The following is a 15,592-nucleotide window of genomic DNA, read 5'->3' as shown; positions in this document are numbered from 1 at the left end:
AACATCTCAAGGATGATCAATGGAAACAGGATGCACCTGAGCTCAATTTCGAGTCTCATAGCAAAGGGTCTGAATACTTATGTAAATAAGGTATAGATATTATATATATATTTTTTAATATTATGGGGTATTGTGTGTAGATATGGAAAGCACTGTGGTCAACACATCCACTGTATGAGTCAGTCAGTCCTCTCAGGACATCAGAGACTGGTACTACAACATTATAATACACTGGCTATCTGAAGAGAGCATCACCGCTGTGTGTGTGTGTTCTCTCCTCCTTACTACTAGATCAGGTTAAAGAGACATGTCTGGACACTTAGCTAACTCACTTAACACTGGGGAGCTAATAACAGTCCTGAGGAGATAGTGAAAGGCCCATAGACCACTGGGCCTGACAACACCAGCGTATATAGTAGCTTTAAGTTGCTTTGGATGTGGAGACAGACAGGCAGACAGCCAGAAGGACAGACAGACATGCGTCCACACACACAGACACCGTCAGCAGATATCAAGCATATCACAGCAAACTGCCCAATGAACTACCAGCATTCGTCGGGGGGACAGAGAGAGAGAGAGAGAGAGAGAGAGAGAGAGATATGCCAAATGTATGACCATATTAGAGAAACATATTTCCCTCAGATTACACAGATCCACTAAGAATTCGAAAACAAACCCAATTTTGATAAACTCCCGTATCTACTGGGTGAAATACCACAGTGTGCCATCACAGCTGCAATATTTGTGACCTGTTGCCACAAGAAAAGGGCAACCAGTGAAGAACAAACACCATTGTAAATACAACCCATATTTATGTTGATTTATTTTCCCATTTGTACTTTAAATATTTGCACAATGTTCCAACATGGTATATAGACATAATATGACATTTGAAATGTCTTTATTCTTTTGGAACTTCTGAGTGTAATGTTTACTGTTAATATTGATTGTTTATTTCACTTTTGTTTACTATCTACTTCACTTGCTTTGGCAATGTTAACATATGTTTCCCATGCCAATAAAGCCCTTAAATTGAATTGAAATTGAGAGAGAGAGAGAGAGAGAAAGAGAAAGAGGCCATGTGACTGAGTTCCCATAGACCCTACGACCCACATCTCCCACCTCCCAAACACACACACACACACGAACACAGACGTGCACACACACACACACACACAAACACGCACACGAAAACACACACACACCCCTCGCCTGTGCTCTTGGGACAGAGTCTGGAGGGCCTCATTATAGATGTGGATTAATGTCACTGAGACTTTTCATGCTCCCAGAGATCTGTGTGTGTGTGTGTGTGTGTGTGTGTGTGTGTGTGTGTGTGTGTGTGTGTGTGTGTGTGTGTGTGTGTGTGTGTGTGTGTGTGTGTGTGTGTGTGTGTGTGTGTGTGTGTGTGAGTGTCTAGGGGGTTAGGTGAGAGGGTCTGGAGTGGGGTGGTGAATGTGGTTGAGGGATTTAGGACTGTTCATTAAAAGTTGGCACAGGGAATGTGTGTGTGTGTGTGTGTGTGTGTGTGTGTGTGTGTGTGTGTGTGTGTGTGTGTGTGTGTGTGTGTGTGTGTGTGTGTGTGTGTGTGTGTGTGTGTGTGTGTGTGTGTGTGTGTGTGTGTGTGCGCATGCGTGCCTGCGTGCGTGCGTTCGGTTTGAAGCCATGACTTCCCCTGTCCCATGTGGTCCAGTGATCATGTGTTCGGTTTGAAGCCATGACTTCCCCTGTCCCATGTGGTCCAGTGACCATGTGTTCAGTTTGAAGCTATGACTTCCCCTGTCCCATGTAGTCCAGTGATCATGTGAGATGCAACACATTGTCTCATTCACTAGGTCTGTTACATCTGCACCACACCCTAATCAATACACCTATTGATAATGACCATGTCTGGGTCTGTATGTAATAGACTATCTAGTTAATGATAGTCTCAGCTCCAGGGGTCATCCAAATAGTCAGGAGTACCTTCTATCTAGTTAATGATAGTCTCAGCTCCAGGGGTCATCCAAATAGTCATGAGTACCTTCTATCTAGTTAATGATAGTCTCAGCTCCAGGGGTAATCTCAATAGTCCGGAGTACCTTCTATCTAGTTAATGATAGTCTCAGCTCCAGGGGTCATCCAAATAGTCAGGAGTACTTTCAATCTAGTTCATGATAGTCTCAGCTCCAGGGGTCATCCAAATAGTCAGAAAGCCACTTTGGACTATTGAGGTGTACCCCAGTCAGTGGCCCTTCTCATGACTCCAATGGCTGCATTCTAGGTCAAATATGATTAGCTGAGGGATCATGCACCGACGGCAGACGGAGCGCTGAAGCTGTATCGAAACACAAATATGCCTCCCACGCAATACAGTTTTGGAAACATTTGGAACTTCATATCAGCAGGAATTATTTTGTTTTAACCAAAAGGTTAAATGACTACACACCTTTATATGGTTAGGGTTCCCACACGGCCATATCTCCATGTCACAGCGCTTGTTTGTGTAAGACAGACAGAAGACAGAGGCGACCACCTGTGCTAATTAGCTATCCAGCGTGCTCCAAACACCTGTGTGTAATGGAAGGAGGATGCTATAAACGTGTTGTAACTGTGGATTGCAACTGTGACACATCCAGTTAAACCAGTGTAGAGTAAGTGTGTATTTAGCATTTGTGAAATTATTTGAATATGAAAGTAGAGGGCTTTATGTTTCTAGAACCGTACCACAATTGAGAATCGATTAACATTTACATTTACATTTTAGTCATTTAGCAGACGCTCTTATCCAGAGCGACTTACAGTTAGTGAGTGCATACATTTTTCATACTTAACCTTTAGATGTAGTATTTGGCAGTTTTGGCTGCCAGAGCCGGTCTGCCTCTGGTCATAACATGTAAGGTCCTTGGACATCAAGGCTATAGGCTATATACTATACTATACTCCTTAACAGCACATTCTTGGGCTAACCAGTCAGTAGCACAGACAGACACACAGGGCCGGCTCCAGGTATAAACCACATAAGCGGTCGCTTAGTGGCCCCGGCCACTAAACAACATATTTTTTTTTTTGGGGGGGGGGGGACTGAGTCGGGGTCTCAACTTATTGTTGAGATTTATAATAGAATACACAAGGTGCAAGTTAGAAATGTGGTTGCGCATCATTAATTTTTGTCCTATTTTGTCAGTCAGTAGCTACGTTTCCATTTACTTTTTAACTGCCTGCTAGGGTGCGTTTCTATTTAACTGTCTTGTGTCAATATACACAGCTGGGCGTAATGACGTCACACCAACAACAACAGAAAATACAGTGTTGAATAAAAAGGTAGTGATTGAAGTGTTTCCATTTAGGCAAATTACGCATTAATAAATTGGCTACAGCTTGTATGCTCTCCCACCTATCTGTTTCATGTCTCATGTAGCCTGCAAAAGCCAGCATGGATAGAATGCAATAACTGACTAATATTTGCCATATTCTAATAATTCTCATGTGCCAACGTATCGCTACCGTCCGTACCATGGTAAAACTTGCACTCCTGTAGATCTGAAATAATTGGATGGTGAAACTTGCCAGCCAACCAGAAAAGCAAGGCAAGGCAATTCAGCCATTCTTGAAAGTCAGGACAATCCTTGTCCTGCATAGAAACATTATTTTTACATATTATAAATATTATTATATTAATACATTTAGCTAGCAGTAGGTTTTTAGAATTAATTGTAGAGAGGAGCTTTATAGTTATGCGGTGACATCACGTGCCCTGCGTACCTTCAAAATGACTTGGCAATCATCATTTATTCGAAAAACACAGTTTCCATCATCATAAAGTAAGTTTGACAAAGAAAAATCCACCCCTGCCAAACTGAAAATGTCTCCTATATCTGCTATATTTTGCGACATTGCTTTTGTCGAATAAACCTGGGTCAATGGAAACCTGCCTACTGACAGTCACTCAATTAGCCATGTCAGCTAACAATTTTTTGATTGATAAGTTAGTCTAGCCAGTTATCTAAACATGTAGTAATCATGGCCGAATACCGACCGAGCACGCAGAGCACGTGCCCAGGGGCCCTGACCTCCAGGGGCCCCCAACTGATTTTGTTAGATATCATTAACATGGCATAAGTCATGGCAAAATGTGTAAAATTGCAGGAAATTAGCTGTAAAACTGCCAAAAAAATTATCTGACCCATGGCAAAATTAGTAGAATTGTATGACATTTTTTATAAATTGCAACAACAAAAAATTCCGCCTCATGGCAAAATGTGTAAAAATTTTAACTTACATTTTTCTCTCCGCGGTCAAGAGGGGGGCCACAAAAACGGTTTGCCCACTTGGTGGGGAGGCCCGCAACCAAATCTCGCTTAGGGCCCCCAAAAGGCTAAGGCTGTCCCTGCAGACACACATACACACCCAGACAGAAGCACACACCCAACATGCATGGCCTCAAAAACGAATTAATCAATCAAATATATATTTTTAAAGCCCAAACAACAACAAAAAAATAATAATAATAACATTAGTAATATATATTTACAAAAATGACTTTTGCGCAATTTCTCTGTTGTCATAATAATCTATATTGAGCATTTGGCTGACCAGTAGGCAACGGCCTGGTTTTCTGATTGGCTGAGCTGAGGTGGCACAAATTCACATTCTAAGGGTACGTTTGTAAATTCACTCTGGCTATCTATTCCGATTTCAGTGTGCCAGAGAGTTGAATAACTGAATTTACTACAAACACTAAACACCCGCTGAAAATGACCGGTGTCAGTAAACGTCGGCAAAATAAAATAAGTCATTAAATTGTTTCCAGTATCACAGTTACAGTCACCAATGCTCTAGATAACATGAAAACAGCCCAATCAGCTCTGCTAGGGCCAGTAAAATGGTCAGAGTGAGGTATTCTCTCATTTGTGTCTAGAAGTAGCTAGCACGCTAGCCAATTTTGGGTGTGTTTGTAAATTGTGTCAGAGTTCGCTCTGGGTCATTCGTGAATTCAGAGCTTTGTCCGATTGTCCGTTTGTAAATGCAGAGCGTTTCGTAGCGTTCTGACCTCTCGGAGTGTTCAGAGTGCACACTGGACACTCTGGCCGAGGAGTAGCGTTCTGACCTCTCGGAGTGTTCAGAGTGCACACTGGACACTCAGGCCAAGGAGTAGCGTTCTGACGTCTTGGAGCGTTCAGTGCACACTGGACGCTCTGGCCAAGGAGTAGCGTTCTGACCTCTTGGAACGTTCAGAGTGCACACTGGGCGCTCTGGCCAAGGAGTTGTGTTAATCTGAGAGAATGCTCACAACTGCAGTCAAGCACTCAAGCTAACTGGCTAAAGTTGGCTAGCTTGCTAGCTACTTCCAGACACAAATGAGAGAACACCTCACTCCAACCATTTTATTTGCCCTAGAAGAGCTGGTAAGGCTGTTTAGATGTTATCTAGAGAGTTGGTGACTGTAACTGTGATGCTGGAAATTATTATCTTTTTTTTTGCCTGCCGTTTACTGACACCAGTCATATTCAACTCGTGTTGCACGTTCGTAAATTAATCAGTTATTCTGCACTCTGGCACCCTCAGAGGAGAGTGTTCTGAAATCGGAGTAGATAGCTAGAGTGAATTTACGAACGCACCATTTAGGCATTTAGCTTGGGTGCTTGACTGCCATTATGAGGTCAGAACTCTCGGATCAACCCTACTCCTCGGCAAGAGCGTCCAGTGTGCGCTCTGAATGCTCCGAGACTGAAACGCTCTGAATTTACGAACGGACAATCTGACAACGCTCTGAATTTACGAGCGCCCAGAGAGCACTCTGGCAATCCAGAGTGAATTTACAAACACACCCTAAATCAAACGCTCATCATCAACGAGAGTGAGACCCACTCTGACACTGTCAGATTTCAGTTTCCATTTAACCCATCTGAACAGTAGGCTAAAGTTCCCTTGACGTGCAATATGCCTATTTGAAGTCCCTGTCTTGTGAGTTTTCGAATTTGTATAGCGCCTCAGAATCATCACACATAACACTGACTGCTATCATCCTCTTTTACCACTACCAAATCTTTCCAAAACATTATTTTTCTGGCCCTCCCTTCTCTTTATTTTCGACTCTCCATTTCTCAGCTTTTCTCTTATTGATTTAGACTCCAACATTGTCCTTTTTACCTCCGTGGATCGACCTTAAACTATTTCTGCCCGTTCCCAAAAGCATTTGGCGATTGGCATGTAAGCTATTTGGCGCGTGTCGTGTACAGTTAGGCCCTAAAATGTAGGCTTATGCAGTAATGCCAGATAGCCTAAAATAATGAAAGAAAACCTCAATGTAGCCTATAAATTGAAATTTCACAAGAATGATACATTTATGGATTTTTTAAAGGTATTGTTTTCTCTTTATTCAAACCGCCCACCACCCACCCGCCGTTCATCCACACAATATTTAATGACCCTAAACCCGCTCTCCCCACGGATATAACCGTGGATATAACCGTGGGGACTGCGGGTTATGAGTCAACCTGCGCATCACTAGAACATAGTCACCGGTCCGGGAAAGTGAATGAAGGCAGCCAGGGCGAGACATTTTACTGACTCCCCATTCCAGGTGTTGCCTACAATGTCTAGCAGCACGGTGTAGCACGGAGGTCCGCCCCTCTTCTCCCTCTCCCTGTATCCATCCCTCCATCCAGGGTAGGGCAGGCTACAGGGGGCAGGGCTCCACTCGCAAGGGAGACCAGAGGGGAGGCGCATCGCCGGAAACCCGCTCAAGCCCTCTCCTGACACAGACAGACAGACCGAACGACGGACGGAGGCAGGAGGCATATGCTGAAGCAACCAGTAGTGCGCTCGCTATCCGATGTGAGGCGAATTCAGGAAAAAAACGCGACTTTTTGGTTGTTGCAGAAACTTTGCAAGAGTTCTATTCCAATACAGTGGATGCATACTTTTTTTCTCTGTTATGCGAGTGCATTTTCTTTGGAAGGAATAACGTTTTTATTTGAATATACACTTTTTTTTAACCTCGTTATATCGAGCTGCAGTGAACTCCGGAAGAGTTGATAAGGACGCACAGTCAGGATGTCCCATATCTCCGTCAACGACCATCTGGAGGGCATTTTATCAGACTTCGAAGGTAAGCGCCTCTCTGTCTGTCGCACTTAGACTAATACAAGTTAGAAACATAAATCAGCTAAATCAACATAAGCATCGTTTGAAGTGATTGGGATGCATTGTTGTTAATCCGTTAGGCTATTTCCAAAGCACTCTGATTTTTTCCCTGCATTTTAGGGGGCAACGTGCTTTGGCTTTGGGATAGCGTCATAGAAAGGACATGCAGTTTTCTCATATTTTTTCCTTCCTCACCCAGAGTTAGAGACATTGTAGTGTATGATTAGTGTGTAATAATCAGACGGTACAGAGAGTCACAGCAGGTATAGAGCCGGGTTATGTAAACCCAGCAGTGTCAGGGAAGCTACTCTGAAAATAGTTTACCAAGCTAAAAATTACTTCACAGTGGAATAAATAAAGCTACACTAAAGCTACCAATAAGAAAAAAATAGTTTACTTTACTTTGAAAACCTAGTTCACTACATTTTACATTTACATTTTAGTCATTTAGCAGACGCTCTTATCCAGAGCGACTTACAGTTAGTGAGTGCATACATTTTCATACTGGCCCCCGACTACTTAGTAAAATATTATTATATGTACATCTGAAATGTCATAGACTACAAATTGCAAAAACAGAACAAATAACTTTGGAATCATGTGTTAAAATAATGTATAATTTAAGCCTATTAAACACAAAAACGATGTTTCAAGTGAGAATTAGGCAGGTCTGATGCAGAAAAATAAAGTAAATTCTTGCCTAGTTCACCAGGATTATATTTTATTTTTGCAAAAACAAAGTAGTGTGTAGTTTCAGTAGTTAGCTACACCGCTGCATGGCAAAACATGTATTAACTACTGAAACAACTCCCTAGATTAGAATTTAGTTCAACTACCACCAAGCTACAGCAAAATGTAGTTCAATCACTAGTTTAACTACATGTAGTTCACTACTCTCCAACACACTTAGTTTAGAGGAGCGGCGGCGGTAATGACACCGCAGGAGCGCAGAGAGCAGAGAGCGCTATACTTTACCTCCTGATCAACAAGGCCCCGCTGTGATAGGACTGCACTCTTGGCTCCTCTCTGGCACAGCGCGCACACACATACACACACACAGAGAGAGGGAGCTCGTTCATGCCACAAATATGCATGCACAGCACACCCCGGCATGGCCCTTACAGTTGAAGTCGGAAGTTTACATACACCTTAGCCAAATACATTTTAACTCAGTTTTTCACAATTCCTGACATTTAATCCTAGTAAAAATTCCCTGTCTTAGGTCAGTTAGGATCACCACTTTATTTTAAGAATGTGAAATGTCAGAACAATAGTAGAGAGAATTATTTATTTAAGCTTTTATTTATTTCATCACATTCCCAGTGGGTCAGAAGTTTAAATACACTCAATTAGTATTTGGTAGCATTGCCTTTAAATTGTTTAACTTGGGTCAAATGTTTCGGGTAGCCTTCCACAAGCTTTTTCAGTTCTGCCCACACATTTTCTATAGGATTGAGTTCAGGGCTTTGTGATGGCCACTCCAATACCTTGACTTTGTTGTCCTTAAGACATTTTGCCACAACTTTGGAAGTATGCTTGGGGTCATTGTCCATTTGAAGACCCATTTGCGACCAAGCTTTAACTTCCTGACTGATGTCTTGAGATGTTGCTTCAATATATCCACATAATTTTCCTTCCTCATGATGCCATCTATTTTGTGAAGTGCACCAGTCCCTCCTGAAGCAAAGCACCCCCACAGCATGATGCTGCCACCCCGTGCTTCACGGTTGGGGTGGTGTTCTTTGGCATGCAAGCTCCCCCTTTTTCCTCCAAACATAACGATGGTCATTATGGCCAAACAGTTCTATTTTTGTTTTATCAGACCAGAGGACATTTCTCCAAAAAGTACCATCTTTGTCCCCATGTGCAGTTGCAAACCGTAGTCTGGCTTTTTTATGGTCATTTTGGAGCAGTGGCTTCTTCCTTGCTGAGCGGCCTTTCAGGTTATGTCGATATAGGACTCGTTTTACTGTGGATATAGATACTTTTGTACCTGTTTGCTCCAGCATCTTCACAAGGTCCTTTGCTGTTGTTCTGGGATTGATTTGCACTTTTCGCACCAAAGTACGTTCATCTCTAGGAGACAGAACGCGTCTCCTTCCTGAGCGGTATGACGGCTGCGTGGTCCCATGGTGTTTATACTTGCATACTATTCTTTGTACAGATGAACGTAGTACCTTCAGGCGTTTGGAAATTGCTCCCAAGGATGAACCAGACTTGTGGAGGACAAAAAAAAAAATCTGAGATCTTGGCTAATTTCTTTTGATTTTCTCATGATGTCAAGCAAAGAGGCACTGAGTTTGAAGGTAGGCCTTGAAATACATCCACAGGTACACCTCCAATTGACTCAAATGATGTCAATTAGCCTATCAGAAGCTTCTAAAGCCATGACATTATTTTCTGGAATTTTCCAAGCTGTTTAAAGGCACAGTCAACTTAGTGTATGTAAACTTCTGACCCACTGGAATTGTGATACAGTGAATTATAAGTGAAATAATCTGTCTGTAAACAATTGTTGGAAAAATTACTTGTGTCATGCACAAAGTAGACGTCCTAACCGACTTGCCAAAACTATAGTTTGTTAACAAGAAATTTGTGGAATGGTAGAAAAACGTGTTTTAATGACTCCAACCTAAGTGTATGTAAACTTCCGACTTCAACTTTACAGTGAGGGAAAAAAGTATTTGATCCCCTGCTGATTTTGTACGTTTGCCCACTGACAAAGAAATGATCAGTCTATCATTTTAATGGTAGGTTTATTTGAACTAAGTCATGCAAAACATGACTTAGTACTTGGTGGCAAAACCCTTGTTGGCAATCACAGGGGTCAGACGTTTCTTGTAGTTGGCCACCAGGTTTGCACACATCTCAGGAGGGATTTTGTCCCACTCCTTTTTGCAGATCTTCTCCAAGTCATTAAGGTTTCGAGGCTGACGTTTGGCAACTCGGACCTTCAGCTCCCTCCACAGATTTTCTATGGGATTAAGGTCTGGAGACTGGCAAGGCCACTCCAGGACCTTAATGTGCTTTTTCTTGAGCCACTCCTTTGTTGCCTTGGCCGTGTGTTTTGGGTCAATGTCATGCTGGAATACCCATCAACGACCCATTTTCAATGCCCTGGCTGAGGGAAGGAGGTTCTCACCCATGATTTGACGGTACATGGCCCCGTCCATCGTCCCTTTGATGCAGTGAAGTTGTCCTGTCCCCTTAGCAGAAAAACACCCCCAAAGCATAATGTTTCCACCTCCATGTTTGACGGTGGGGATGGTGTTCTTGGGGTCATAGGCAGCATTCCTCCTCATCCAAACACGGCGAGTTGAGTTGATGCCAAAGAGCTCCATTTTGGTCTCATCTGACCACAACACTTTCACCCATTTTGGAGCAGTGGCTTCTTCCTTTCTGAGCGGCCTTTCAGGTTATGTCGATATAGGACTCGTTTTACTGTGGATATAGATACTTTTGTACCTGTTTGCTCCAGCATCTTCACAAGGTCCTGTTTTGGGTCATTGTCATGCTGGAATACCCATCAACGACCCATTTTCAATGCCCTGGCTGAGGGAAGGAGGTTCTCACCCATGATTTGACGGTACATGGCCCCGTCCATCGTCCCTTTGATGCAGTGAAGTTGTCCTGTCCCCATAGCAGAAAAACACCCCCAAAGCATAATGTTTCCACCTCCATGTTTGACGGTGGGGATGGTGTTCTTGGGGTCATAGGCAGCATTCCTCCTCATCCAAACACGGCGAGTTGAGTTGATGCCATAGAGCTCCATTTTGGTCTCATCTGACCACAACACTTTCACCCAGGTCTCCTCTGAATCATTCAGATGTTCATTGGCAAACTTCAGACGGGCATGTATATGTGCTTTCTTGAGCAGGGGGACCTTGCGGGCGCTGCAGGATTTCAGTCCTTCACGGCGTAGTGTGTTACTAATTGTTTTCTTGGTGACTATGGTCCCAGCTGCCTTGAGATCATTGACAAGATCCTCCCGTGTAGTTCTGGGCTGATTCCTCACCGTTCTCATGATCATTGCAACTCCACGAGGTGAGATCTTGCATGGAGCCCCAGGCCGAGGGAGATTGACAGTTCTTTTGTGTTTCTTCCATTTGCGAATAATCGCACCAACTGTTGTCACCTTCTCACCAAGCTGCTTGGCGATGGTCTTGTAGCCCATTCCAGCCTTGTGTAGGTCTACAATCTTGTCCCTGACATCCTTGGAGAGCTCTTTGGTCTTGGCCATGGTGGAGAGTTTGGAATCTGATTGATTGATTGCTTCTGTGGACAGGTGTCTTTTATACAGGTAACAAGCTGAGATTAGGAGCACTCCCTTTAAGAGTGTGTACCTAATCTCAGCTCGTTACCTGTATAAAAGACACCTGGGAGCCAGAAATCTTTCTGATTGAGAGGGGGTCAAATACTTATTTCCCTCATTAAAATGCAAATCAATTTATAACATTTTTGACATGCGTTTTTTTTCTGGATTTCTCTGTTGTTATTCTGTCTCTCACTGTTCAAATAAACCTACCATTAAAATTATAGACTGATCATTTCTTTGTCAGTGGGCAAACGTACAAAATCAGCTGGAACACAGCAGGCATTGAGAGAGCCTATTGAAATGTTGGTTATGACAAGTCTTTTGGTATAACTTTTGGTAGGCTATATCTTCGGTTTAACTTTTAGTCTAATTTTTGGTAGGCTATATTGTCAGTTTAACTTTCAGTCTAACTTTTGGTAGGCTATATCTTCGGTTTAACTTTCAATCTAACATTTGGTAGGCTATATCTTTGGTTTAACTTTCAGTCTAACTTTTGGTAGGCTATATCTTCGGTTTAACTTTCAATCTAACTTTTGGTAGGCTATATCTTGGGTTTAACTTTTGGTGTAACTTTTGGTATAACTGGGTGAGTGGCAGTGCGGAACATGTCTTGTGTTTCATAAATCCTTGTGCTTTTCTCCTGACTGTCAGAAGGTCTTTAGCCTGTTCTCATAGCAGTAGATTGTGGAACATAAAGTAACTGAAAAGGGATACACGTCCTAGAGATGACAGTATGGTAGTTTAATGTGTGTGTGTGTCAGCTCAGGGGAGGGGAGGGAGAGACATGGGAGGGGGAGACAGGGGAGGGAGAGACAGGGGAGGGAGAGACATGGGAGGGGGAGACAGGGCAGGGGAGAGAGAGCCAGAGGAGGGAGACAGGGGAGGAGAGGGAGAGAGAGACAGGGGAGGGAGAGACGGGGAGGAGAGGGAGAGACAGGGGAGGAGAGGGAGAGACAGGGGAGGGAGAGGCAGGGGAGGGAGAGGCAGGGGAGGGGAGGGAGAGACAGGGGAGGAGAGGGAGAGATAGGGGAGGGAGAGACATGGGAGGGAGAGACATGGGAAGGAGAGAGGGGAGGTTAGGGAGAGCAATGATAGTGTGCAGAGAGAGAGAGAGAGAGAGAGAGAGAGAGAGAGAGAGAGAGAGAGAGAGAGAGAGAGAGAGAGAGAGAGAGAGAGAGAGAGAGTCTCTCTCGCTCTATCTCTCTCATTTCAATTTAAGGGCTTGATTGGCATCTCTCTCTCGCTCCCTTCATTCCTGGGCTCAGTTTAGACAGGTGTTGATTTGAGGCGCTAAACCAATTAGCTTAGCCTCTGGCTGGCCTGTGACACAGACTGTTATTACATTAGTGTCCCTGTGTATGTATCATTGTCTCACCTTTAACAACAGTGTCACAGTGGAACAGCACTCCCTTGTTTCCTCTGGGTTAGGCTGAGCTGGCAGGACAGTTTGCAACTGTATGTGTGAAAATGAACAGTATGTGTGTGTGTTGTAGGGTGTGTGTGTGTGTTGTAGTGTGTGTGTTGTAGTGTGTGTGTGTTGTAGTGTGTGTATGTGTTGTAGTGTGTGTGTGTTATAGTGTGTGTGTGTGTTGTAGTGTGTGTGTGTGTTGTAGTGTGTGTGTACGTGTGTGAGCTTTTTTTATGTCTGTGTGTCCGGTATGAAGGAAGTTAGAGGTATTGCGCTTCCAGCTATTGCGGGAATGCTAGTTAGCGTTACATCTTACATTAACTACATCTAACTTCCTTCATACTGGACACACATAGACATAAAAATAGTATCTACGAGTTCATCTGACTCTGGGGAAGTTGATAAAGGGCTTCATTGTCAAAATCCCGAAGTATCCCTTTAACTAAAACCCTCTAATTCCTTTACTCCAGGTAGTTCGTCAGCACAGGTCTAGTATCAGACAACCCTCCCTATATCCTACATGAATCAATAGGAGGTGAGATGTAAAACTGGCCTTAGATCAGTTTCTGGGGTCAACCAAGACAGTTGACCCTGCTATTCCTTAATTGATAGATGACAGTCCTTCTTCCTAACCCTAATAAGCATAGCCAGGCTAAACCTAATGAGGTTTGCTGATTAAGATTACTAGCCAATGTTAACCTCTGCTAGCGTAATGCTAATAGCTAAAGAGTAAACAGGTCAGGGGTTGGGTAGAAGACCTGGCTAAGCTAGGCTAGGCTAGGCTAGGCTACCCCCCTTAGTTACAACAACACACAAGGCTACATATGTCTCTACTGCTGGGGACTCATCTCTTTGATGAGCTCACAGACTCAGAACACAGGCACGCATGCACGCATATACACACTTACACACACACAAACACACACACACACTCTCTCTCTCTCTCTCTCTCTCTCTCTCTCTCTCTCTCTCTCTCTCTCTGTCTCTCTCTCTCTCTCTCTCTCTCTGTCTCTCTCTCTCTCCTGAGGCCAAATCCTCTGGTCTTCTCTTATCCATGTTTCAGATCGCTTCACTTTGCCTCTTTGGTGGCCATGTTTATTTGAATGGAGAGATACAACAAGCTCTGTCTTCAACTCAACTATCTCTTTCAGAACCATTGCAAACACACGTTCTTTCACCTCTGTGTGGTGTGACGTGTTGAGTGCCAGCCAGGACTCTAACTAGGTATACAGCATCAGATGAGATGCGACAGCCTCAAATTCAATTTGTTGACAGGGAGCCATTGTGGCGCTGACTGCTGTGGCTGAGTGTTCTGAAAGGTTCAATGTCCTGTTCTGTCTTGTGCCCAATTAGTGACCTGTTCAATCACATTTATGTCCCCAGGCAGGGCGAAACATGTGACTCAGAGTAGAAGTAGCAACGTTCATCAAGATTGTTTGAAGGTTTAAAAAAATGATTCTAATAAATGCAATAGTTGGACAACATTCCAAACTTTTAGAATTTTAAAAAATCCAGCAGATATTGACTGAATTATAGCACATAAAACATTGTACTGGCATGGACAAATAAAGAATGGAGTTCAAGCATTTTGGTGGAAATTCAGGTATTCTTTTTTTTTTTTATGTAACCTTTTTCTTCTTCTTATAATGCACTCATATACATTTTCTTAGTGTAGCAGGTATTGTTTTTACGCTTTGTGATAAAATAAAGAATATTATATGTGCCTCATATGCATATAATGTATACAGTTCCTTCAGAAAGTAGTCAAACCCCTTGACTTTTTCAACATTGTGTTGTGTTACAGCCTGAATTTAAAATGGATTCAATTTTTTTGTCACTGGCCTACAAATAATACCCCATAATGTCAAAGTGGAATTATGTTTTTCGAAATTTTTTACGGATTTATTAAAAATGAAAAGCTGAAATGTCTTGAGTCAATAAGTATTCAACCCCTTTGTTATGTCAAGCCTAAATAAGTTCAGGAGTAAACATGTGCTTAACAAGTCACATAATAAGTTGCATGGACTCACTCTGTGTACAATAATAGTGTTTAACATGATTTTTGAATGACTACCTCATCTCTGTACCCCACACGTACAATTATCTATAAGATCCCTCAGTCGAGCAGTGAATTTCAAACACAGATTCAACCACAAAGACCAGGGTTTTCCAATGCCTCGCAAAGAAGGGCACCTATTGGTAGATGGGTACAAAAAAAGACATTGAATATCCCTTTGAGCATGATGAAGTTATTAATTACACTTTGGTTATTAAGTACACTAAGGTCCCCTGTAGCTCAGTTGGTTGAGCATGGCGCCTGCAACACCAGGGTTGTGGGTTTGATTCCCATGGGGGGCCTGTATGAAAAATGTATGCACTCACTAAAACTGTAAGTCGCTCTGGATAAGAGCTTCTGCTAAATTACTAAAATGTAAATGTAATTAATGGTGTATCAATACATCCAGTCACCTTCCTAACTCAATTGCTGGAGAGGAAGGAATCTGCTCAGGGATTTCACCATGAAGCCAATGGTGACTTTAAAACAGTTACAGAGTTTAATGGCTGTGATAGGAGAAAACTGAGTATGGATCAACAACATTGTAGTTACTCCACAATACTGACTTGATTGACCGAGTGAAAAGAAGGAAGCCTGTACAGAAAAAAATATTCCAAAACATGCATCCTGTTTGTAACAAGGCACTAAAGTAATACTGCAAAAAATGTGGCAAAGCAATTCACTTTTT

General features: G+C 42.9%; 1 protein-coding gene across 1 annotated transcript in view; it reads left to right on the top strand.

Annotated features, from left to right (window-relative positions):
- The first annotated feature begins 6,698 nt into the window (after positions 1-6,698).
- LOC311125096 (uncharacterized protein) overlaps positions 6,699-15,592 on the top strand; it is a 216,137-nt gene continuing 207,243 nt past the window's right edge. The window contains exon 1 of the mRNA XM_084199171.1: positions 6,699-7,090. Coding sequence (XP_084055297.1) covers positions 7,036-7,090 — 55 coding nt within the window. The 5' untranslated portion in view covers positions 6,699-7,035. The remainder of the gene's footprint in view (positions 7,091-15,592) is intronic.

The sequence above is a fragment of the Coregonus lavaretus genome, assembly GCF_964263955.1.
Source record: "Coregonus lavaretus genome assembly, contig: HAP1_SCAFFOLD_192, whole genome shotgun sequence".
Classification (NCBI taxonomy): domain Eukaryota; kingdom Metazoa; phylum Chordata; class Actinopteri; order Salmoniformes; family Salmonidae; genus Coregonus; species Coregonus lavaretus.
The sequence above is the reverse complement of the archived record's forward strand: the minus strand, read 5'-3'. Positions and strand labels throughout refer to the sequence as shown.